Below are 26,069 nucleotides of genomic sequence, written 5' to 3' on the forward strand. Positions count from 1 at the left end.
TGATTTTTGAATACATTTTTTGTTACTACTTTAGTATAACTGTGGAACAATATACTGTTATTGATTTTTATGTTAACCAAATTATTTTGGCTGCTTGGTTTATGCTTTTGAATTTTTATAAAGAACTTTTTCAGAATATTTTTAATAAAAATATGTTTTTTTTTCTCTTATCAACGATACAAATCTTTGGATAATTTATTAAATATTATCATAAAATTATATTACAAAAGATATTTAATTATACGTAAACATTTTAAGCTTTTCTCTTTTCTTTTTTATCTTCTATATTTCATATCAATATTTATTAATTTAACTTACAATTATATAAACTAAACATACTCTTCATGCTTCTAAAACAGTTTGAATTGATTTTATATTTCATCCTTCCAACAAAAAATCGTTCTAAGGATAATTTAAGGATAATTAAATTCATGTAGTAAAGAGAACAAAAAACAACGTTTTTTACTGTTTAAAATAGGTTTAAAATATTTTTTATCCAGGAATACAACTTTAATTACCCATAAGTAATATTTATATAATTTATATTTACACATGGATGATTTACTTGCTGTAGTCACCTACTTACAGCTCCTGCAAAATAGCTTAATTGGAAAATATAGCATGGAAATGGAAACAAAGTTTCATTCCCCTTCCAGGCTTAATCTTAATTGCCTGCGCTTTGGTGGAACGCAATAAAAAGGCAAAATTGAAACGATTAAACATTCATAAATTGTACCACCCTTTTAGCCGAGTCCCGTACCATCAGCATTAGAACCAAACATCAATCGCCTCATCACCATCAGCACCACACTTGCAACAATGATTCATGGAACTGGATGGTGTAAAATATCTCGCCTGCCTAATTGATAAATTTGTTCAGCTGCAAAGATTCATTAGCCTGCCACACCGCGCCCGATGCACGTACCTTCTTGACGATCGCGCCATGGCGGAGTAAAGATGAACTGAAAAAAAAAACACAAAACGCACCACTCAAGCTCGAAACGTCTTCATCGCGAAAGGGTCATTGGAGGAATCCCTCCCGGTAGGTGAAACATGATCCCCGGGAGAAACCCATTCGGTGGCATAAATCATGACTTAAGCATGCGTCCGTCCAAACACAGCATCCCCGGGTGCATTATTATCCCTCCCGGCTTTGCTGCACCAGTTAGCAGAAGTTGCAGTTGCAGCAGTATCTCCCGCGTATGCCCGCGCGCGTCTCTCATGCTCGTGGTGTCCAATTGCGTATCCGAGTGGCACTGAATCGTCATAAATATATTATGCTCGCTGCCCCTGCCTGCACCGGTGGCTGGGAAACACGATCGATTGGGATCTCTCTTTGGGTTGAGGTTGGGTTGCCAGGGATGGGGAGAGGTGTCAATTGGTTTCCCTCGGTTCACATACACACAAATAAACACAGCCAGTGCGTTCCAACACGAACACACTGTGTGTGTGTACCCTTTTACTTCACTTTTTATTTGCAAACCAAGCCAACACACACACAGAGCATCGAGCAGTCACGATCAAAAGCGCTTAAATTGCAATTTTTCATCTCCGAATCTGCACTTGTAGACGGTTGTGTGTGGGGAAAGGGAAGCGGAAAGGGCATATGGTAGAAGGGTGAGTGGAGTGGCGGTAGTTCTCATTTCAAGCGAGTTGCTGCTACTAGAAAAAGTTACGCTTACGTTTGCTCGGTCGTGGTATGCGCAAAGCGCCCCGCCAGACGAGAGACGATCTCGATCTTTTGCCCGTTGATCGCACCCTGCAGATGAGGGAAGCGACACAGAGGGAGGCGATCGGAAGCAGCGTCGGAAATGTGATCCTTGTGGAAATGTGATGATTGGACGGTGTTCGGCGAGGGTTCAAGATGATTCGTAAAGAAAATATGACAAAAATTGCCGACGACAGCCAGCCGACAGCTTTATGATTAATAATCATTTCTTCGGAAATTAATCGCACCCCCTTCCCGGGGAGGGCAACACACGACGGGACGGGACACAACACACTACGCAGCCTCTGTCACATCCCGTATTGATGCATTAAATCGTTGAAATATTTGCTGCCCATGTAACGCCACCCCTGCCGCCGTCGGTGGGGAAAAGAGGTGTGAAATAAATTTAATTCAAGCAAAACAGAGCTACCTTGAAGCTGGGAAACTCGCGCAGGAAAAGACACAGGTTGGTTTATTTGTTTGACAGTACTTTATTCTCTACATTACGCTTACAATGCGCACACATTGATTGTTGATGGCTGTACAGAGTGTTTGTGTGTAGTTGCTGCAGAGTCATAATCCTAAGAGTTACTACAAATATACGTTACTTGTCCTTAAAACCATTTGCTACCCCTTTTTTCTTTTTGTTTTTCCTAAGCAAAATAAAAACAAATGCCTCGTTTTAACTTTCGACTATGCATTAGCAAATTTTGGACGGTAAATTTCATGCTTCCCTTGTCTTCAGATCCGAGCCTCCAATGTGTCTGAGGAGTTTGAGTTTGGTTTGGTACAGTTAGCATCTTGCTTTGCTGGAGGATACAGATAGTAGCATCGATTTGTGTTACGAGTTGATAAATACAAAGAAAACAGATCAAATGGACATTCCTGATCTAAACAAAGCGAGCTTATATGCATCTATCTGAAAGGCGTTAGACAAATAAATGATACCTAAGAAGAGAACCGAAAAAAGCAAATTTACACAGCATAAAAGACATACACAACAATAGCATTCACTTGCTACTGTTTTCCTACTTTGAGTGATCGTGTCTGTTCAGTAATAATAGATAGTGCTTTAGAAGCTTTCCACAGACGTGCGGCGCGTCTAGCTACCTTAATCCAGCAAACGCCGGCGATGGTACGCTGACGACAGTTGCCACAGGTTACGCATGAAGCTGTCGTTGTTGCTGGTGGAGTCCGTATCGGCCATCAGACTACTGCTCGGGGGATTGGAGAGAACGTCACCGACGTTACCGATTAGCCGTTAGGGTTGGGACAGGTACGACTTCTGGTAGGAGTTCTGTTGCGATGAGGATACGCTCATCTGATTCGTCGGTTCGTCTTTAACCACCGGCAAAGGTACTGGTTAGTGTATTGAGATAAGGGTAAAGACAAGCTAGCTTAGTATGGAAATTCTGTAACTGAAGAGGCGTGCGGATACTTACAGGTCGTGTCCCAATAGGGATAGTGTGGCTCGAACCGCCGTGCGCAGGGAGGTGTTGTGCTGCCCGAAACGGCGAAAGTGTCTGTACAAGAGTAACCACAATTAAGAGAAAACCCCTCCAATTATTGACTACATTCTTATCGATTCACCCATCACAAGTGCACCACTCACCTAGATTGTTGGACAGCGATCCGTACGTGTTGATCGTTACCGGTTGTACCGACTGTTGGAGCTGCGAAAAATTATACTAGATAAAGAAAGGTTGACATACGATCTACTAGCGTGTGCATGTGTCTTACTTACCGGTGCTGAGTAGGTGTAGTTCGTACGGCTCGAACAGGACGTGTAGCTGCTCAGCTGCGTCGTCGGCATCCAGGGTGCGCTGCAGGGATGACAAAAACAAAGAAAACATATCACTAACCCTTCCGATGGAACACGAAATATCACATCTCGGTGTCTTGCAACGCGTGCGTGCCGAACAGCCGTACTGCCACAACCTACCCGGCATCGTAGCGTGGATAGGTCTGATAGGGATTCTGCGCAAACACCGGCCGATGGCCAAAGTTGCCCGGGTTGGTCACGTACGAGTCGCCGAACATTTTCGAGTAGTGTCCAGTCCGGTACGGGCGCTTCATCCGTCGGCGACGCTTGTAGTTGCCATTCTCGAACATGTCCTCGTACTGCGGGTCAAGCGTCCAGTAGTTGCCCTTCCGCTCGCCACCGCCCTCCCGCGGGATCTTCACGAAGCACTCGTTCAGGCTGAGATTGTGGCGGATCGAGTTCTGCCAGCCCTTCTTGTTCTTCTCGTAGTACGGAAACCGGGAGGTGATGTAACCGTAGATTTCACTCAACGTTGCACGCTTCATCTGTGAGCTCTGCAGTAACCCCGATGGCGATCGCGGTAGAAAGAGGGAAGAGGAAGAGAAAGAGAGAATACGGTCCCGAATAGGCTGATAAGTAGGGAGCTTCCACGTGGTTCAATAAATTCTAGCTTCATGGTAACGCAAACGTATTAAGAATATACAATTTATTCCCTCGGTAACACCGTGCTGCCACGTAAAAGATACTCCAAATGTGTGGGTTTTTGTTTCAAAAACTGTATTGTTGCTTCGGAGCAAGATCATTCGCGCAAGATTAACTGCACTAATTAAGACAAACTGTTGTAGTGCATACCCCGCACTAGAATTAAATTAGAAGATTTGTTATAATATGTATCTCGCTCATTTCATTCCCTTTCATTCTTTCCTTCCCTTCCCACACGTAAACTTAACCTTTCTCGCTAGACCCTAGGCCCTGGTGATCTTGATCGTGAGATCAGATCCAAACTGTCACAGGATCTGATGCTGCCACGGGGCAACTTTCGATGATAAATATAAACTACTACGCGCGCGTTAATAATCGTGCTCATTTTCCCCGTAGACCATTCGTCCAACTCCCACGAAATTCGGCACTGGGAAGAATTTGATCCGACCGATCTATATGCGACGGTGCGATGCAAAAGACTTCAGACAGTCCCGCGCCTTGGCGTCGGATTAAAGTGCGATTTATAAACCTCTCGCCCTTACCATCATTCCCACAATTTGCCCGTTGCGAGATACGTTGCGCTGCATCGTGAAGAGAGTTATAATTTGTGACACAATCATCACTCAAACTGGTTGATTTGACAAGCAACCGGCGATGGACTGGGAGCGAAAAAAAAAAATATAGGGCCGCCTAGTAAGGACGTACTACGCCGTCGCCGTCGACCGAACCGCTCCCATCCTCGCGCAAGGTTGAAAAGTGATGGTAATGGATAGATGGGGATAGATGGTTGACATTCACGTCTTACGAAAGATTCTGAAGACGTATTGCGATCATCAGTGTTTGGTGCCTCGGCAGTCCGAGGCAATTGAACCGGGGAAAGTGATGCGAGTTGCAACACATTGTTCTCCCGACTGCATAAGGTAATACTATTGCAGCGCATACGATCAATCATTTTTGCCAAGTTGTTGGTGGAAAATTTGTCAACCTGTTGGTAGGTTGGACGATGGCAAACAGGATGAACCGTTAAACGTCTTGACTAATTGCATTTGAGCTGTGATCACACGGTCATACATCACGCAGAGGGTAGACGCTACCTTATAACACATATTGCCTATCAGGGCATTATTACATCCTGGCGTGTGAGGAAATTCACTAAGATCTTCCAAGCAAGAAGCCATCTTACCTGTATCGCCATTGCAATTAACGCCACATAACTGTACGGTGGCTTCACGTTCGAGTTCCGGCTGCCCGTCGGACTTGTGGTGGAGCTGCAATCGTATGTGGATAGACTGGTGGATAGGAATTGTGGTTAATGATACGTTCGGACACTCCAGAAACCATATTCCAACCTGCTGCTGTTAGTCGTACTGCTGTTGCTGACCGTCGACGCACCACCATTGCTGGTGGTAGAGTTTGTGGAGCTCTGGTTGCTCGTGGTCTGATTCTGGTTTGGCGTGTGGTTGTTGTTATTGTTGTTAGTGGAGTTGGGTTGGGGAAGCGTTGTCGGTATCTGGCCACCGTGCAGTTCATCCGGTGCTAAGCTATTGCTCGGCAGCTCATCCGGACCCTGGCTGGACGGTTTGGAGGATGATAGCGCCAACGAACCGATGTTATGATGCAGTTGTTGTTGCTGCTGCTGCTGCTGCTGCTGGTGTTGCTGGTGTTGTTGCTGATGCTGCTGCTGTGCAAGATGCTGATGTTGATGGTCCGGTGAGCTTCCCGTTTCCTCGTGCAGCCGCTCGATCACGGTCGGCAGCTGCTGCAGGGAGGAGGGCGATGAAGATTTCACCTGATCGTACGCTGGGAGCGATACTGCAAGCGGGTGGTACACGTCTGAAATCAGAGTGCATGAATAGTTGATGTGTGTATGAGAAAGAGTGATGGATTAAAAATGCCAAACAAAATCACTGAAATAATTGTATTGGAGCTAAAATTAACGAAATTCTATCACTCATTATCATTTCCCTGTTACTACGTAGTATCTGTGTGTTAAACGAGGGGAGAGTGTTAAACCTGAACCCACATCCGTACAACCAACAAAAGATGCTGCTGGCAGTCATTGGTTGGTAAACGTTCATGTTGTTTTTTTTTGTACTGTTGTCCTATCGTTCCGGACATGTGGCCGCACGAGCATACACGACTGTCAAGATGCATACCACGCCTAACCTTCCCATCCAGCCCTTACCAGCCACCTATCTTGAAGGCAGAGCCGTTTTTACGCAACACAGGACGGCTCCGCTGTTAGGCACGATCCTCATCCGATTTCCCTCAACACTCTCGCAACGTCAGAGAAGAAGAGTAAGCGCTGTTGATAAGCGATTGAAAAAGGTTCACCGTGGGTCATTGCGAGCTGATAGCATGGATTCCATTTTTTCCCTTCTTTCGTTGCTGCTCCATCGATATGAACGAGCAAGCGGATGGGATGATGATGATGACGATGCTCCACTTTGCCCGTTACTATAGTGTCAATGGCAATCCTATGCCCATTTGCCGCGCGGCCATAACAGCACTCAAGCGTGCCTATGGGTGTCCTTTTGTCCATTGTGGGTAAGTATTGCTCATGCTGATACGGCGAGCGAACCAATGTCCGAGAAACCTAGTTACGAGTGCCGGGGCGCACTATGACGCTAGCTTTGGTTATGTAGTTAATCAAACATGTTGCCTCATTCACGGCGTGCGCTATCTTAAAACCTGATCGTTTGTCCTAAATAAACGTGATATTCAAATGGAAAGGAAGGCATACGCAACATACCTAGATGACTTAATACGTTGAAGCCCTCTTGCTTGATCTTGGTCGGCATGCTGATAATGTTCTGGAAAAAAATATGAAATAATTACATATTAATTGGAATGCTTTTCGAATTACTTTAAATACATTTCTTCATGAAATTAGTATTGATTGAGGTTTACAATAAAAACTAGCATGAATGCAATTTATCCTTCTCACTTATCCAATATCTCATTACCTACGCCCTAGACATAGCTCTACATTGCAGTAAACGTAAACAAGAAACCTGCAACTGCAAATGCAACGGTTGGTGCATGTGCAAGAGTGCGCAAACAAAATGGTGATTTCCCCCACCGTTTTCAATTCACGAATTCACAGCAAGCTGAAATGTAAGACAAAAAAAAACAGGAAAGAACATCAACATCGCCACCTCTGCCCGACTCTGGGTGTGCGTGTGTGTGTCTGCTTGTTGAAACCAGTCACCGGGCAGGGGAAGACATGCCCAAGAAGTGATTTAATTACGCCCATAAATCACTCCCAATCGCGCGGCCATTACGTGCGGATTCGGTTGGCTCGCGGTCGGTCACTGCGGTCGGAGATCCGTGCAAGATGCGTTCCTCTTAGCCGCCGTGATACGGGCATCGGTTGCATCGCTTTTCAGCGCTTTTCATCCAACGACGCAACGGTGGAGCCAACGACACCGTAATCTTGCATCCTTTATTGCACTCTTTATTGGACACGGATCAGGTTTGATTTGGGATCTCGCGCCACTCCCTTCCGTGCTTATTTCGTGCCTTTCGGTCGATCTTGGGCCGGTCATTGGCAGGATCTGTACCGACCGGAAGATAAAGCGGATGGTCACGGTAGGAGACTAACGTGATTACGTGACAACGTACGATTTAGTGCAAAGCACGAAGAAACAAGACGGAGATTTAAGCAACAGAGAATGAATTGAAGCTCTTCTTCTCGCTCGTTCACTTGCTACATTTTGTTACGTCTTGCATCTACTCAGAGGCTGGAGTGGCGGTTGCTCTTGCCGTAGAGTTGCGAGGACACCCACGACGTCAGCAGCATGTGGCTTTTGAACTCACAACAAATGGTGAAGTGGCCCGATGTGAAACCGGCAGACCGCCAACAATCACCCACCCCTGCAGTGCAAACCCGGTACTCCTGGCTGCACCACCCCTGCAGCATCTGTTGTGACGTGCTTGATCGTCCGGAAAATGGTCGAAAAGGCACGCCCGTTCGCGGAAGTTCGATTCATGGGGTGTAGTTTTGCCTCAGCGCTGTTGGTTTATGTTGTGTATTTCGACTTTCAAGTGTACTGAAGGGAAATGCTTTAAATTTTCGTGCATCATCGTTGTGTCAATCCGTTTTGGAAAAAGACGAAACAATCAAGCAGAGGTTTGATGCATTTCGATTGGTGAATGTTTAATTCCTGACAGTATTTATCTTCTTGAACTAAAAGTAATATTGTTTCACTTATTTGTACATAAGTTGTTTTTTTATTATGAACATTATTTGATATGTGTAGATAGATGCCGAATGAAATTGATAAACCTGTTTATGTGTTGGTCGTAAACTAATCGACATCTTAAAAAATGTATATATTTCATTTCATGTTTGATGAAACATGAAAAACTAGACTCAACTTCTCACAGAGGATTTCGATATATATTGGATATATATTCTCATGATCGCAGTACGAAGGTCTTACAGGATCTTATTGGACATTTGGAGGAACTGGAGGAACATCGTTACAATGAACTCAACTGCTTCAAACAGTAAATGGCCCAGTCATGAAATACCAACATCAATGCCTTGAACGGAAGAGCATTCGTTATTCCTCATAATCTAAACTCTGTAGAACTTAGCCCAAGTACGTGACCTTGTTATGGGCGTAATCTTCGCTGAAGATGTGCAAGAAAGAGAACGATTATTTGAAATCAACTGACATAATTCCATTTATTTCTGATTAATAGTAGCAAGATTGCTTTGTATGGAGGACCATGATCAAATTTGATGTAAGCTTATATTTCGTGCTTATTAGAATTAACGTTCTGAAGAGTTTATTTTATCTGATATTTAGGATTGGACGAGAAAAGAGCTACGGGAGCAACACGATATAAGATGATTATATTATTTTTTGTCATCGTCTATCGTCATATGCAAGTCATTATGAACATAGGTATTTAGTAATTGTCTTGAAAGCTCAATTGCTTTTGTGATCAAACCCGAGGTTAACTACCAATCATATTTAATTTTAGGATTGAATCAAAATTATATTTTTATCTGCATTGCAATAATAAGTACAATCATGTGATACAACATCCAACACAGCAGTGAGCACTGTTACCCACACAAAACAGAATGAAAATAAATCACTCACCTCAACAATCCCTTCTTGGACGGCAAATTGAAATTTATATAGCAAAAGTGTCTTTTTTAACCACATTTTACTGCTTCTAGACAGGGTGTCGTTAAAATGAAAGGAAAAAGCGCACAGTGATATAAATGCCCAACCCTCTGCAGCACTGACAACCACTGAGGTAAACAATTATTTTGCAATTAAAAATTAACACATTTTATTTGAGTGCATCCCGGGCATGGGGGTTCGTTCGCACATTAGCCTTGAACCATTTCGCCACAGCCGCCAGTACCTCGAATGGTTCGAATGAGGGGTTTTTAATTATTTTTATACCGAAAAAGTTTATTCGCAGCATCAGCAGCAGCACATAGAGCGGACGCATGATCACGTACAAACGGTATGCAATGACAACGCATTCACTTGCATTCGAATGTGATAAAACGTCGCGACACGGGTTTTTTTTTTTGTAGGTCAACTTGTTCCTGCTGATCGATGATCGCGCCGCTCAGAATGCGCCATATAGCTGTTGTTGTTTTGCAGTGTTGTTGCGATAGCAACCCCCTCTCATAAAGATCCAATTTTCACACGGTGATCACTGTGGCATTGAACAAATCGGGCCAGTGCGATAAAACCAAAGGAACAAAGTAATCGGAGCAGTGCTCATGTTCAACCCGATACGAACCCGGGGGCGCCTGCTGCACGGACGGCTCCACTGGAATTCTTCGGAAATCGAGCACGAGCCATGAATCTGCGACTGGATCTGTTTGCCACACGAGCACATCTGGGGAATTTCCGGGGAAAATACGGCCTCTTTTGTTGCGAGGGCCTCTCTCTAAAGGGCCACATCTAAGGGTTGGCAGCGCAAGTTCTAGGCAAGCAAGTAAGCTCTTTGGTGATTTTCAAACGCAAAACTAACACGTGCACCGACCACCGACGATGGATGACTACGAATGCTTAGAAAGGTTGTGTTTAATTTCACACCTTTCTTAGCCAAGGAAGGTGTCTTGTGGTGGTTCTACATTGCGTCATTTTTAATGCAGCATAATCAACTACATTGCGTGTGCGCGCGCGCGTTTGTGTGTGTGTGTCTGACGATGATCAAGTAACACCAGAAGATAAATACGACACAAAATTCCTCTGCAAACGGTACTGCGTCGTTTTCCCCCCTTTTTGCTTTAAATTTATACCTTTCTTATAGCAAATCTACCCCAATCAGTTGCAGCCAGCGACACGAATTAAAGACATTCCGTCAGGGTGAAGGTTTCTGCTCCATTAGCACGTGATTAATGGCACTGTTCGTCGGGACGCGTTGACGTTGGACGTTGGCTAAAAAAAAATAATTTTCTTCCGCTAGCTTCCGCTACATCCGAATTACGATCACCGCCATCTTCCATTTTGTTCGTTGGATTCGGTAAAGTCTCGCTCAATTTCAACCACTAAATCACTCGAATGGCTAGCAAATTTACACCAAAATTTTCTGGCATGTAAAAGTGTGCGGGAGTACAAAAAGCAACCCGCTCGGAGATCGCTTCACGGCACGGTGTAGAGAGAAGTTTTCATAACAGAAAAACACAAATACATAATATTTATTTAGACTCACAAAATCAAAACTGCCTCCCCAGGGTGCGACACACTGTTGTTTTGATGTGCGAATGTCCATTTTCACTTCCGATCGGCACGCGATCTTCATGACGGATCGACAAGGATTTTTTGGCCTCTTTCACACTGAAGCAAAAAAAAAACTGTCGAGCGTGTGTGTGTGTGTTAGTGACACTAAATTACAGTAAACTAAAACACACACACACTCCGGATGTGGTTGAACCCCACAGTTACGGGTGCAGCAAAAGGAAAATATTTACATTTGTAACAGTCAAATAATTTAGATTGATAACAACGGGCCGCAAAAATCGGCCAGCCCGGGCGTGTATGTTTTTATTTTCACCCCGTCCCCATGTGCAGCTTTATTGGTTTGCCCTTTTTCCCGGGCCACGTGGTGGAAGGTAAAAAAGGCAGACAAGTGTCAGTATTTAGTCAGCGCTCTGTGGTTGACCTTCTGACCGAGTTTTGGGATGCTTTATATCACACCTTGCACGATCGGTGTGAAAACAAAATACACACATTCACACACAGAGGGAAGGAAATCAACAAGGAAACGCATAAAGCAACTTCTTCTGTTTCGTGAGGGGTTCGTGAGTGAAACTTGCGTGCTCAGACACAGACGCTCTGATCCGTCGCCCGATTTTTATGACCGTTTTGTTGTACAATTTCTAATTTAAGAGAGCAAAGCAACGCCATAAATCTTGCACCTAAATGATTCTGGGCAATACGGTGGGCAGTTGTGTTCTTTTCCTAAAATCGTTTTCTGGCGCTCTTTCTTTCATCTTGGGAGGGGAAAAAACAGCATGCGGAATACATTTTTGTTTAGCATTTTTCACATTTCTGCGCAAGAAGCTTAAGGCTCCCGGTGGTGTTTGCTTTACAGCCTTTCCCTCTGATTTGATGTCTGTCGTTCTAGGAGGAGTGTATAAAAATGTTGTAATTGGATGATATCCCTAAAAACAACCCAACAAAGCGACTTCATAAATTATGCCCCTTTCTGTTCAAACCATTTTGCTGTTAACTTCATTAAACTTGGTTCTGCACCATCACCGATTTCGCGCTTAATCTCGCGTCACACCAGTTACGGCCTTAACAGTGCGCCTTAAAATGCGTGCAGAATTATCCCATTACTGTACACCTTAACTGGCTACAAAACATAGAACCAATTCACAATTCCAATTCTTTGGCCGAGGTCGTTACTGCATTTAAAAAGAAAAGAAACACACATACGCACATCTCGATCGCTATCACAACAGCGTCGTCATGCAGCAGTGCAATTGGTGCTCACAAATTCTGCGGCGCAGTTTGCAGCAGGTTGCAACGCTTTTCACCGTTCCCCCTATTCCGGCGCGCAATTGCATTTCGCTCTCTTATCGCAGCAGCAGCCTCCGATCGGAGTTTAGCGAATCGATCGTGCACACACACGGGAGACCCCGGTGTGCCACAGGGAGATGTGTTTCGCTGATAGGTAGGTGTAATTGTAGCAGTCATGCACACGGCCGTGACGCAGCAGGGCTTTGCGCTGCAATAACAGCCTCTTTACTTCTTGGAGATGCGATGCCAATTTCTGTACAGTTTCTCACAGCGCGCTTGCACCATGATTCAGTTATCGCTAACGAGAGTTACCGATCGCTCACAACATGCACATACCGCAGCATGTCTGCGAAAACGTGTCGAATTGCGGCGACAAATTGAGTTTCACTTTTCTCTCTCTTCCACTTGAACATGAAGGTCAATTCGACGGGTGTTTGAACTCGCGCAACTGGCACGGTTTTAAAAGTTGAGACCGGAAATTTGAGAGCACGGCAGGCCAGTGTTGTGGAAAGCATGCGGATCAATGCGACGGGGGCTGGCTATGTCTAGTCTACACGATCTTCACAGCTGCCCGTTGTGACTGTGCGAGTTCGAAAGAGACGACAACTGATCTTCTAACAGCAAGCGAAACGAGCAGTCGCTAACAACATATCGGAAAGGTCTTGGTAGAAGCGATCCCGAGCATAGTGCTGACCCGACCGCAACGACCTCAAGGGATGACAGGGTTTGGCCTCGCCGCGGTTGGGCTGGAGTTCGGCCCCGGTTTGTCGTTCTTTCCATCGGGCCTCTCGCGGTGGGATTTACACATCCGCAGCCCTTAATCCCAGTGCTGCCAGCCGAAGAACTCCACACGCCGGTTGGACAGACCGGGGGCAGATGCATTTAAAGCCAGCCCCGCGTGTTGTTCTGCTGCCTTCGAAAGAATGCCATTGAAATTTCCCGACAGCTTCTCCCGGACTGCAGTCCGGCACCCCTCGGAGAAGCAAGTTTATGATGCATGTGATGGTGCGGTAAAAATAACAAACAATTGTCATCGCGGAATGGTAATCGATGACAAATGTAGCTGCCTGTGCCTTGCGAAACGTTTTGCGGCGCTATTAAGCGCGGAGGTAGGAACAATTTAAGTGACAGGTTAGGTGAGAGGAATGAAACCAATGGAATATGATGGTCCCTTAACTGCACTGCTCGTTACGGTAATAGAGCTACACCGGATTTAATGGAGCTGTCAAGAACAATATCTCTTTAGTGGCTCACACACACACATAAACACGAACGCACAAGCGCATTATTGAAATTCAAGCAACGTTCGTCATTTCTGCATCTCCATCTTTCCGCTTGTTGGAAATCGGTGTATCTTGTCGTCATATATTCAACTGCATTAAAAACAACATCTTCGTTCCACAGCGCAGATCAAGCGGCGGATGAGTTACGATGCCAGGAGGCGCCTCGCGATCCTGCTGCCGCCTGTTGAAAGGTGGTGATAATTTTATGACATTTTTTCCTCTTTATTTGCTTCACACCCCTACACACACACGCCACACCACGCCACTCTGTTGGAGCCGATGGGTTGTGTGTTTTTAATACTTTTTAATTTGTTGAAAATTAACGGGCGTAACAGCGGTGTGCGATCGTATTTCCGTCATCGTTTTTACACCGAACGTAGTGTGACGGAAAAGCCAACCGGCATCAAGTCACACACGCTGTTGGATTATTTTACTATTTCATGAACCCTAAAGGTTGAGAGATGCTGTGTTACTGTGTAAGAGTGTATTGATTTACGATGGAGCTATTATGGCGACTAGACGTAGTGGTGGGTGGTAGAGGATGCTATTATACACTTCAATTTAGTCCCACAACAGCCCACCTTGTAGTAGCTAGTGTGTGTGTGTGTGTGTCACTTTATGACAGATAATAAAATGCTATTACATTAGCCGGTGTCATAAATCGAGCCGTAAGCAACAGAACATCATCATTACAAACGATCGTATGGTGTTGAAATAAACAGAAACATGTTTAGGATCATGTTTTATTGAGAGGATTGCATCGTTTTACAAGATTTGCCCGTAGCGATGTATTTAAAAGTGTTTTAAACGTTTTTGATTATGGCCCAACGTTTTAGTAGTGATTTTTAAATACATAGTTTCAAGAGAATTGTGTGTTAAGCACTGGGGATTTATGTTATTTCTTAGTATGTTTTGTTTTTAGTACTATTTTCAGATCTTCAAATCTAAATTACATTTTACTCAAAAAAGGTACAACGACTCTATGAGATATTCTATGTCGAATTTCGTATTTTGAAGTGATGTAAATAACATTGAAACACATCTCTGTTTTAGATGGATTCTATAATTTTCTGTTAGAGTACCTGGCTTGCCAAACGATTGAAACACAAAAGCTGCTTTCTGTGTAAGGATACTCATTTTGATCGTTTATGAAGTCGTTTTATTGCACCAAAAAGACTTTATTGCACATCCCAGTACCTTGGAAAAAGCAATTATTCAAAAAGTTATGCGAAATTATGTGTAAAACCATGTCCCTAAAGCTCACCACGCCAAGATACAAATAGTGATCTAACAACAGTGATCCTAACTAAACCTCTTAACATAAGCTATAGCATCATACTTGATTCAAACCGTCATGTTTTATTTACAACATCTCATTGTGATGTTCTACATGCTAACCCGCCTAAGCTCCCGACTAGCTAACCCCATCCAACCCACAGCGCGCGAACCTCTCCGATCACATCCCAACTCACAATCGATCACGACACTTTTCTCCTCCGTATCTGTAGCGGAGTGGAGCTGCCGGTGATTGAAACGCTACACATGAGTGTATCCTTGTATGACAAGGTTATGGAAAACATTATCACTTCATATTTTACGACACCCGATTATGTCGGCGATCATGCTCTCCGGCGCGACCTGCTTCTTCGCCGTTTTTTTCTGGTCCCTTCGCCCGATTTCGATTATGTACGCATCAGTGTTGTGTCGGGGGGTTTTCTCTTTCTGCCTTTTTCCCCCAGCAGCCGCTCGTTCAGCTCGTTGTCACGCATGTGTCGCTTGAACCGTGCGCTTGTCCAGTGAACCACGAAAAATTACACACTTTTGTTGGAGGAAATGAGGAACAAAAAAAAACACTCACACAAGAGCTACAAAACCGGTGGACAAAATGGAACACATATATATACCGAGGAGGGGGCGAACGAGGGCGGGCCCGGGTGGGAATGATCGCTATTTTTAATGTGTAGGTGTATCGGGGCAAGCGCGATTTGGGAAAAATGCGCCACACTTTGGTGGAAAGCGAGTGTGGTGTGTCTTCAGGAGGGGCACACTTTTTTGCTGCTTCTGCTGCCGCTGCTGCTCAACAACACCGCTCCAAGTGATGTTTCGGGTGCGTGCGCTGTATTCTAATTGAAATATTCGGAACAGCTGTTGGAAGTCGAAAGAGCACGGCTAGTGGGCCGCTTTGTGAGTGCGGGCACCCACTTGAGACGATCGTGGCCGATGCCACACTGCAACTGGGTCCTTGCGAAAGCGACACAAGACGGAACCCCGGGGAAGAGCAACTCGGCTTTTGGGCGAATATAAATGGCAGTCTAATGCCTGATGCCACCAGCCCCGTCCGCTACCGATCGGACACACCACTTTGAGGGCTGTTGTCCGCGTCACACCCACCCGCTCACCGTTGTTGTGCGGGTGTTGTTGTGTTTGCGTCCACTCTGGGGCTGTAAATGTCCCGGGAAGAGGTATGCCGGGTCTTTCGGCTTGATTGAATCTCGCAACTAATGGAGCGAACGGCGGTGTCAAACCGGTGTTTCAAGCTCTATCTCTATCAGTTCCTCGCATTTATCTTTAGCCGAATTTTTCCTTGCTCTCACTCGAAGCGGGATAATTACTCAAGTGTGCAAGCGTGCGCGGGGAAATGCAACACCAGCCGCTTCTGCGTTTGCCGGAAGGCATTTCGAGTGTCGCGCGCCACTTCCGTAAAACCGTGCAGAGACGGATCGTTTTCCAATTGCGCCGGGAGACAACGAAGTGCGTGAGAGGAAAAATGGCCCCGGACCACGGTGCAACGGTGCGGCGGGAGGGGGGGGGGGGTGACAGCGAACTAATAGCTGTCGTTTGGCTCATTTACATTGTGTCCGATGACATCTTCGTTTTTCGGAGACTGGGCTGCCTTCGTGCGAGGGCACGCGTGCCGGGGAAGGTCCCTTTTCATCGGCTGTGTAGCGAGTGGTGAGAAGTGGGTGTTAATTTTAGCTGCACCGATTTATCAAAACACCGGCCGTCGTTCCCTCCATCGGCCCTAACGGTGGCTTGGGGCGGAACGGTACGGACGGGGACGTAGGGGTTCTGCAATGGGAATTTCATTGCCTTTTAATAGAATTGTTCTTAGTTCATACTTTGGTGATCGGTGTACGAGGAAAGAGACAGCGAATAAAAAATGGATCATGGAAGTAAGGTTTTCAAGTATTTCGAAATAGATACTGTGCATGTTATTTATTATTTTTCGGCTTTATTTTCAAACACTTTATGTGCTTTTAATTCCAAAATCAATACCCAGCATTCAGTGTTTATTAACTCCCAATGTGTTAACATTCAAAATGGAGGGTTATGGTCAGCCATCAAATGGACCATCATGGAGTACACGCCCAACATGAAAATTGGTGTCAAGCGAATGGGAGAATTATCGTCCGCATTGAAGTTTATCTCCCACCACTAACGTGTTGCGCGAAGGAACCGGTTATGCTGCATCGCCTCAGTGATCCGGATACAAAGCATAAGAGTAAGAGATACAACAACATGCTATGTTTCGATTCGCATACAGATGCGGTTGTTGAATTACAAACAAGCAATGAGAAGTCCGAGAAATAGTTATTATTTGTACAGTTTTTATTAGAAACTTCTACAAAACAAAACAATTCTGCTGTAATTCGTAGTTTTCTATCTCTTGTTTAATGTTTTAAAACACCCTTTTTTGGAAAATTCGATAGTCTAACAAAGTTTCAGAAGCTTTAGTTGACAACTGTTTGAAAATAGTGCAAATTATTTAAAGCATAAATTGTGCTATTTAAGTTATATTTGCCATGTTTTATGTATTCGTCATATTCTTTGCTTGAGATTGTTTTACCGGGCCACAAACGGCTGTGACTAATGTTATCAGAAACAGCAACGTGAAAATAAGTAACATTGAGAAAGTAACATTGAACATTCCTCTTAGCTCAAACAAAAAGCGAACCGATGTACATAAAAAAGAGCGAAATGAGCAGATGCGCTTTGAGCGCCGGTTCTCTCGACTTCCTCGATAGTATAGTGGTCAGTATCCCCGCCTGTCACGCGGGAGACCGGGGTTCGATTCCCCGTCGGGGAGAGAAATCTTTTTTCGCCTTTGAATCCTTTTTTTCCCTCCCTTCACACTGCAACGAACAGGCAGAAAAAATCCGAGAGGTGTTAAACGCTCATGTTAAACATGTGTTTAGAATTAAATGTTCGCTCACATCGCTATTAAACGGTTGTAAATTATGACCTACTCGGTCCTAACTCCCCACCCCAAACCCTCTAAAGCGCACAGTAATTTCGCCTTCCGACAGCGTTTTTAGTGCGGCCCCAATCATTTGTCAACCACGCCGCAGACCCTTGGGGGACGATGCGTACCCAACCAGCACAACAAGCAAAAGGCGCACGGTCGTAAACTTTGTCCCCAATTCACTGACCCACGGTGTGCGCGTAGTGGTAGTAGTAGTGGCCACTGGTTAATGGGATGCCTTTCTTTCCGCCATTTCGCATAGCCCTCCTTTTCTGTTGCGTTGCCCTACCACGGTTATGCTGGGAGTGAGATCGACTGAGGACGGCGCACGGCCGCAGTTTTCACTACAAAAGCAGCTCGAAGAAAATTTATGGTCCTTGCTTTTTTAGAAACATCCCGCCGAGCTGGGGGCAACACTCGTCGAACAAACCGGTCAAATGGTGCTGTTGAGTTGAGCGGGGGGTGGGTACGTAAATCATTTCCCGAATTTTATTGACCCCACCAAACAGCTTCTTAATTTCACAATTTACTAACAGCTCGGGAATCTTTTTGTCGCACACCTAAGTGTGGTCGGCCATTATGGTAAAAATTGAAGGCGTTTTGGGAGGGAAAGAATTTAGAAAAAAAAAGATAAATCATATTAGATGTATACACTAATGGCTTAAAAGAGCGAAAAATATTTGCTGGCTTTATTAGTTACAAATTCAGTTTGGTGCATTTTTCAAGGTGCATTTTTCTTGTCTCATCAACGAATACACCTTATCGCGTATTTTAAATGTGCTTTTGTTACAATTAACAGCACAGGATAAACCAGATTTAAAAGCTCATTAAATTACTGAATCGTTTTGTTTGACGTTCCTTCAGCGCGCGTTTGCTTAACCTTTGACCTGCCGTTGTATTTATTTATTGTTTGTCACCTTCCCATTCTTGCCGCTGCAAACACCCTCACCCCCAGAAAGACACACCTCTTCTCTCCAACTCACCAAGCCGACTGTTGTGGTCTGTATTTTTCTTGGAAATGAAATTATGACGCGAAAAAGACAAACAATCAAATGGCTTTCCACACGCCACCAGGATATCTGTGTCACGGATGTCACGCCGTGGAAGAGTTGTGAGGGAATTAGCCTACTTAGTGGTAGCATTTTGACCATCCCCACTTCCCCCATCCTTCCCCATCCTATGGGGCCAGAAAAGAGGGGGAGGGGAGGGGAAATGGCGCAGAAGCTGGGAAACCAATATTTATACCTTACGTTTCCCAATGACATTGTTTTGAAAAGAAACGAAGAGCGAAACGATCAGATCGGCCCATCCGCACGCGCTTGCACAAAATTATGTGAATTTGGGTGGGATGGGCGAGGGGGCGGTGTTGGCTGCGAAAAAGACCTCAGAAAATAAATGCAAAGACACCGGAGGTATGTGTGTCTGTGTTGGTGGTGGGGATTTCTTTCGTTATGCCTCCCTCCCCATTTGCACTTATAATTCTTCGGTCCTATAAATTTCCGGTCCATGTCCCCTTGGTGTGCCACCTGTGCGGTGGTGGTATATGGGTCTAAACTAATCTACCATCATGCCTTCTTTCCCTCTGCTTCACGCCCATTGAAACACATAATTCTGCCAAACGCTGTGTGCGTGTGTGTGCGCTGAAGAAAGCACCATGAACCGTGGTGCGGTCTATGCCAGACCCCAGAATTAGGCGATCGCTGATCGTTGGTCCGATCTTGCCTAGCGATTTTGGTCGCTTTTTTCACGTTGCCTTACTCCATTTACCAAAGGAACCGACTGTGACACGTATCTTAAATTCACGCCAACGTTCCCCGCACACACACACAGACACACACACACGCCATTGCCCATTGTTGTCTGATGGGAATTAATGATGTAATTTAGATGACGTTATTTTTATACATTTTAAACGACCTCGTCGTGCGCGCGGCCTCCTGAATTCCTCATCCAGCGGGTGCGACCCACAGAACACACAGAAAAACTGTTGAATGTCTATCGCCTCGCCTTACATTGGGCCCTTATATTGGGTCGCGTGTTTTCCACTGCAAATTTTGCTCAAAGTGAATGGGAGTTTTAGAAGAAAAATACCGTGTCCCTAACCATGTGCCAGTGGAAAAACGATCCCTTTCTATCCATTTTTTTTTTGCTACGCTGCTTGTTTTTCATCGGTAATAGGTTAATGAGATAGGTTCCGGCCAATCGACCCCGAGAGAATGGGAAGATCACCGCGCTCGCTTCGGGGTGAACAGTGGTGGATGAAATGATCCCTTTCTACCTCCGGTGGTCGCTCCGCGTAAGTGAAAAGGGAGGGGTCGCGTGCCGGCAAGGTGTATCAGTTTCATGTCTGCCGGTTTTGGTGGGGGGGGGGAGGGGGAAACGAGCAATGGCCAAAAATGGGGTAGCTAGGGATACGGATACAGTCACCGTGCAGCAGTAGTGCTTCGGGGTGTACACCTGACGATGCGTACCGCCGATAAGGACCGACCGTTGGAAAGTGGTGAGAAAAACGGAAACTTGAGTAGCACTGGAAAGGATACGGTGTCTTTAATTAGGGAGTTAAACGTGTTGCATCCTTGCTCGGGCGATATTAAAAGGTTAATTATTTGTTGGATTCCCATCGTGTTTTTGGTGTCTTTTACTGATTTTGAGTTTGATTCAAATATTTGATTTCGGAATAGATGGTAAATACGGTGACAAGAGAGTTCGTACCCTGTACATAAATATTTTAATTTCCTCTTTTTTCCTAGTGTGTTCCTAACTCCAACTCTTATCTTGCTTTGTTGAGGTACCTCCTCACATGCAACCCCAATGCTTACTAACTCATTAGCGTGTTAGACAAAATAAACAACCCAAAATGCGCTCACCAATGCTTCATCGCCATTATCGGAACAATAATTCCTCACCACAGCAATTGCTCTCAATTTTTTTTTGTAATGTTTTTGTGTCGCGCTTTAGTCACTCGCTCATTATGCCGCGATGGGTACAGTTTCGGTTCACGCAAGAGTCGCGCAAAGTAAATAACAACCATTTTTTCTTTCATATTAAACACCATCCCATCCGGAACGAGTGATTTTTACGCTGCTGTTTGTTGTGTTGTCCGGTGGCGTGTACATAAATGTACGGGCAAAATAAATAAACAAACCGATTAAGTTTATAAAAATGATTAAAGATTTAGGACCGTGAATCAGTGGTGTGGAGTGGAGAGGAAAAATCGAAGCATAATGTGTTGAATGAAAGTAGTAGAAAGTTAGAAATAGGTGAGATGATGGGTCTGTCCTATCGCATCCACCTTCACAGGGGTCAAATATTTAATAAAAATTGGGGTTTTGCAGTTTTGCAAAACGAAAATAATTGCATTTGAGCTTGCTTGGTTTGTAGAATATAATTAAAAATGTATGTCTTTTTATGTAAAAATGTATGACAAATAATGTATGTCTAATTATCAAACACAACACATAACGTCTTAAATAAAAAACTAAATTACAAGCCGATTTATGTGTATTCATGAATCAATTTAAGATGGTTAATCATCAGATCATTTCATTTTAAATCATCAGAAATCAGTTATTAGACTGCAAATCTATAAGAATTGCTACATGATCCTACACGAAATCTTTTTGTTATTAAAATGGCTTAAACCAATGAATGTTTTGCTTGAATATTTTTAACAGTAAAAATACATATTTTTGGTCATATCCTATTGCTATTTGGTACATATACATATCATTTCTATAACTTACCATCGGTGACCATTTCGAGTCGTACTGCATGGGCCCGTCTGGCGGCGCCATGTCACTGTTGGCGGTTGTCGCCAACACTGAAATGAATATAAATTGGATGAAAAGAATTAGATACAAACAAACAAATGACAACTAATGGTACAGAATTTAGTAGCTATTTTGGCAATACATTGATTCTAGAAAATCTAGAATTGGAAAAAGTGCTATTTTTATCAAAAATGCATACTTTACTTACTTACAACTTAAAGGCATTTTGTTTTAACCAAGCAGAAGTAAAAATATCCTTTCTCCACACGCAATACGGTATGCGCTCGATATTCGATACTTTTGGGTTTGTCTTTACGCTCGTAACAGATATTCGACACAACAACCATATATCCTTAAGCGATCTATAATGGCAGCATAAACGTCATCTGTATATCATCGCACTCGATGGGATGGTAAATTGAGGAGTGTAATTGATAATCTACTCAACAAACCCCAACAAAAAAAAAAACAAATGGCAAAGTATGATGGATAAATTTAGTCCAATTAGGATATTAGGCAGTATCGAGAAAGGAGCAGAAAGTAAACCTATTCCAATTATTTATTTTTTCAAATGTAGAATGTACAAATTTCTTCGAAGTATGATACGTACTGCTTGGAAGGTCACTATAGCTGTTGACTCGCCAAAGAAAACAACAATTTAAATTGGCAATTATTGCTCGACGCGTCTATTACCTAAATCAAAATCAGTCCTGTAGGACTGATAGTTTGAAATAAACACAATTATCATGGAAAACAAATTAATTTAGTTTTACCTTGTAAACAGCTTTACAGAAACAACACAATCAATTAAATTTCACCTCTTACTTCGGCTGTATAACCAGCACAATTTATGCCGCAATAGTTATGATTTAATGTTACCAATCCGAACCAGCTATCAATTACATGCTATCGACATCGACATTCTTCTTTAGGCAACGATTTAATTGTTTGTTTGTTATTTGACTACACCATAGCAATATTACTTGTAAAAAGTATTTCAAAAATGAAGAGCGAAATCACCAACATTCTAGAGAGATCAGCCGCACCATTACATGATCCTCGTGCAATCCGAATCATATGCTGCGAATCACAACTTATCAACGTTATGCGTCCCAAAAATTGAGAATCAAAAGCCATTAAGGAAAGGAAAAAATAGGAAAAACACAGCTTCAAACCATAAATGCGTTGCTGTCGAATTCTGCCGTTCGCTTTACGGCTGCTTCAGCCCTCTGCTGCTTCTTTTCGATCGCAATATGGTCAAAGTTCGTTCACTTTTCCATTCAAGAAGGCGATAGGAAACAAGAAATCGCTTATCAGACGAGATTTTTTCAACCGAAAACGGGAGGGATGGTCGTTTATTATGGGGATGAAAGTTTGAAGCAACACTCCTGCTATGTGTGTTTTCGCTTCCCGGTAGAAGGCTTCTTTTTTTGTGCGTGCGACACTCAGGGGAAGTAATTGATATTTGTTTGGTATAGAAATTGGAAAACATTGATGGTCGTCTGTTGACAGCTTCGGGGGCTCGCTTTAATCACTCACGGTCAAGTGAAGCGCGTAATATCCCATTCACACAACCGTGCGAGGGGTTTTTGTTTTGTGCTGTAATAATGTTGTGGAAGCGCCCAAATGGTAAACAAATAAACAATAATGTTTGAAAATTGAAATTTTGATTGTAAAAACAAAAGCTGGATGCTGTATATCAGCCGCCGGATCAGGGGAAGATGGAAGAACTTGAAAATAGTAAACATACTTCTTTTTTTGTTATTGCTTCAAGAACATTCGCCGTTCGTCTGACATTTTTTGCTCCAGAAGCCCAGCTGCAGCGCAACAGGTCATACAAGGAAACACGTGCCGTTACAGTTGCAAAATGCAATTCTTCTGCACAGCCTACTACACTGCTCGCTACGTGGCTACAGTGATACACACCACCTACCTAGCAGCCTGTCTGTGGGGCTACCTGTCATATCGCAAAGTGCAACTGCATTGGCACCCGGACGCCACAACACGCATATGCAGCTGTTCGATAGAGCACAAGTGCATTTGCGCGAAGGTGCGTTACTGTGTTTTGCTTCCTTTTCTTCTACATAAACATCGCGTACCACGTACGTGTGCAATTATGCATTCGACAAGCAAGAAACTGTCAACAGATAGATCGACTGTGCGTTCAGAAGAGGGACAGGGAAATTGCGCATACTTTGCAATATGTGGTCTTTTGTTTTGTTGTGTTCAATGAAATGGATTCCATCACCCATCAAAACAGGAAGCAAAAAATTGGTTTGATTTAGTTTAAATATGATAATTTTAAGCCAAATTAACCAAAACCTCAACGTAAGAATTAACCAAAACACTTAAGTTCACTATGTTTTTACATCTCTGTAACTATTTCCCCTTTGTGCGTGAACGTGAAATACTTACTGTAGTCGATTTCACTTCCAATAAGAATCGTTGAAATTTTTGAAGCAATTCTTGTCACCACCACCACCGCTGAAGTGCGCTGCAGGATACGGTGCAGTCGTATATCGGCAGGCACTCAGTGGCAATAAAGCACTAAATTCACACTATGCACTAATCACAACCACTGCACACATTATTTCCACAGGGTTTTCAATTCTCTCTCAACAAATGTGTTGCTGTCGGTAAAGCTTTATCCCAGCGCCACGTACTGGTTGAGGGAAATTTTTGAATTATTGTTTCAAAATTTCAGCAATATAAGAAATTCATAAATCTCTATGTAATTAGTACCATCCGGAATTGGTAATAGTACACTTTTGTTCCACGTATTTATTATTCACTTTAACTAACTTTTCAGCCAAATATCACTCTAATCAGCTTCAAGCGTTATATTTTCTGTTGAGACGACTCGGTTTTGTTTGGTTTTTCGATAATTCTTTCAACTTTTCACACACTTTCACACCTCACACACTCACAAAAAAACATCAAAAGTTGCCAATATTTATTTCACAGTAAGCATATGCACATTTGAATAAAAATCCCCCAAAACTTTCAAAAAATTACCCAAACGAATATCCCCCAACACGATCTCTGGGTGCCGGATCTGCTCCCTTTTGGACACCACACTGCGAATTTTAATGTCCCGAAGGCAGCGAGTGTGTGCGCGCGCGGACCGAAGTTGGTTGTTTACTTAACGAAAACTGTCCGCTTACTAACGGAGAGCCGTGTTCACTTTTTCGCTTTTACCATCCCCCGGGTGCGCGCACGTCAGCCAAACGACAGCGGTAAACGCCAACAGTTGCACACGCACACACGTTCTCGGTCAGCGGGGAATTCACTACTGTGGCTGTGTGTAGGGGATTGCGAGAGATCGCGTTTTCCTTAGAATGAAGCGAGCGAATGAAATGGCACAACCTTCCATCCCCAATCCAAACGGCGCAGCGTGCCGCGGCTGCGAGAGCGAGCGCACACTAGCAGCACACAATGCGCGAATGAACAACACGCGTACAAGCGCGCGCGATGGTGTTCGCCTGCTAGTGTGCTGCTCCTGCTGCTGTTATTCGATCTTTGCGCTTAGGATGTGAGCATTTCTTCCATTTTCTATTCGGCTAATACACGGTGGGGGCTCTGCTTCGTCCAATACCCGACCGCGTGCCGTATCCTTTTTTTGATTGTTAAAGTTGCGGAGAAACTCCTATAGTGGAAAATTGACCCCGTTTGGGTTTGATTTGACGGCGGCGTGGGATCACCATAACAACGCACAACCCTATACCAATGCATGCTTTGACCATTATGAGATGTCGCAGATGATCCTTTTTGGCGTGTTTGGCTATGGATGGAATGGCGATCGATTTCACGCTTTGTTTACATGTGTAGCGTAGTGGTGGGTATATTTTTAAAACAGAAATATACGTAGCCTCACCTGCTACGTGGGCATTAAGGTGCTGCAGTTCAAAGTCTTACATTCCTGCCCCCCGGGTGTATGTTGTTGTTGGGTTTGGATGTATGTTCTTTTGTTTTTCGCACCACTACCACCAGTGCCAGCAGTAGTAGGAAGCTTTTCTTCGACCGCTGCTGGAAGAAAAAGTGCTTATGCGAGTGCAAAACGAATGAGGCGGTGCGCCAACAGGACGGCGGCAGTGGTGTGTTGGCAGGCAGGCAGAGGGGAAAGTGTCCATCGTTTGCGTTTTTCTTGCCGCACACGGTGGTGGTAGTTTTTCTTCACGCAGCACCTGGCACTCCATGTGGGAAGCAAACGACACCCCGCCACAGAAGGGCGCCCAACGCGTTTGCCTAGGCAGGCTAGAATTTGCCACATTGGCCAGAGCAGCCAGAGCGGGGTTTGAAAGTGGGTTACCAGCTTTTCATTTTTGTGGAACCCTTACCCTTGCCTCTCCTTCCATTTACTGGCCACAGCAGTAGTGCTCTTTACCTACCACGCACAGAGAGAGAGGCTTTGTGACCGTGTGTATGTTATTTTAACGTAGGGCGAGTAGTTTCTGCGATATATTGAATCGTATCGATTTACATTATTGGTTAATACTGGGTGTTATTTACCTTGGTTGACATGACACGCATCATAATGATGTTGTGATCAGTATTTATCTAGCCTTTTATTTCTAATCATTATATGGTTTATT

The 26,069-nt window shown here is 44.0% G+C and overlaps 1 protein-coding gene and 1 non-coding gene across 4 annotated transcripts; one reads left to right on the plus strand and one right to left on the minus strand.

Moving 5' to 3' along the window:
* Positions 1–2,179: 2,179 nt before the first annotated feature.
* LOC120902203 (forkhead box protein D2-like) lies at positions 2,180–24,761 on the minus strand. 3 transcript variants are annotated; one of them, XM_040310760.1, is made up of 11 exons: positions 24,493–24,760; positions 23,893–24,139; positions 21,451–21,527; positions 6,925–6,985; positions 5,522–6,005; positions 5,356–5,461; positions 3,651–4,024; positions 3,453–3,531; positions 3,321–3,396; positions 3,151–3,231; positions 2,180–3,067 (listed from the first exon to the last, which is right to left on the minus strand). In XM_040310760.1, coding segments are annotated over exons 2-11 (1,437 nt in total). In that variant the 5' UTR covers positions 23,894–24,139; positions 24,493–24,760; the 3' UTR covers positions 2,180–2,969. The 3 variants fall into 3 exon arrangements, with proteins under 3 accessions (XP_040166694.1, XP_040166695.1, XP_040166693.1); XM_040310761.1 differs by having other exon boundaries at positions 3,321–3,381; positions 23,893–24,761; XM_040310759.1 differs by having other exon boundaries at positions 23,893–24,760.
* Positions 17,480–17,551, plus strand: Trnad-guc. Its single transcript has one exon. It is a non-coding gene; the product is annotated as a tRNA-Asp (tRNA).
* Positions 24,762–26,069: the final 1,308 nt, after the last annotated feature.

Source organism: Anopheles arabiensis, chromosome 3, assembly GCF_016920715.1.
Source record: "Anopheles arabiensis isolate DONGOLA chromosome 3, AaraD3, whole genome shotgun sequence".
Lineage (NCBI taxonomy): Eukaryota > Metazoa > Arthropoda > Insecta > Diptera > Culicidae > Anopheles > Anopheles arabiensis.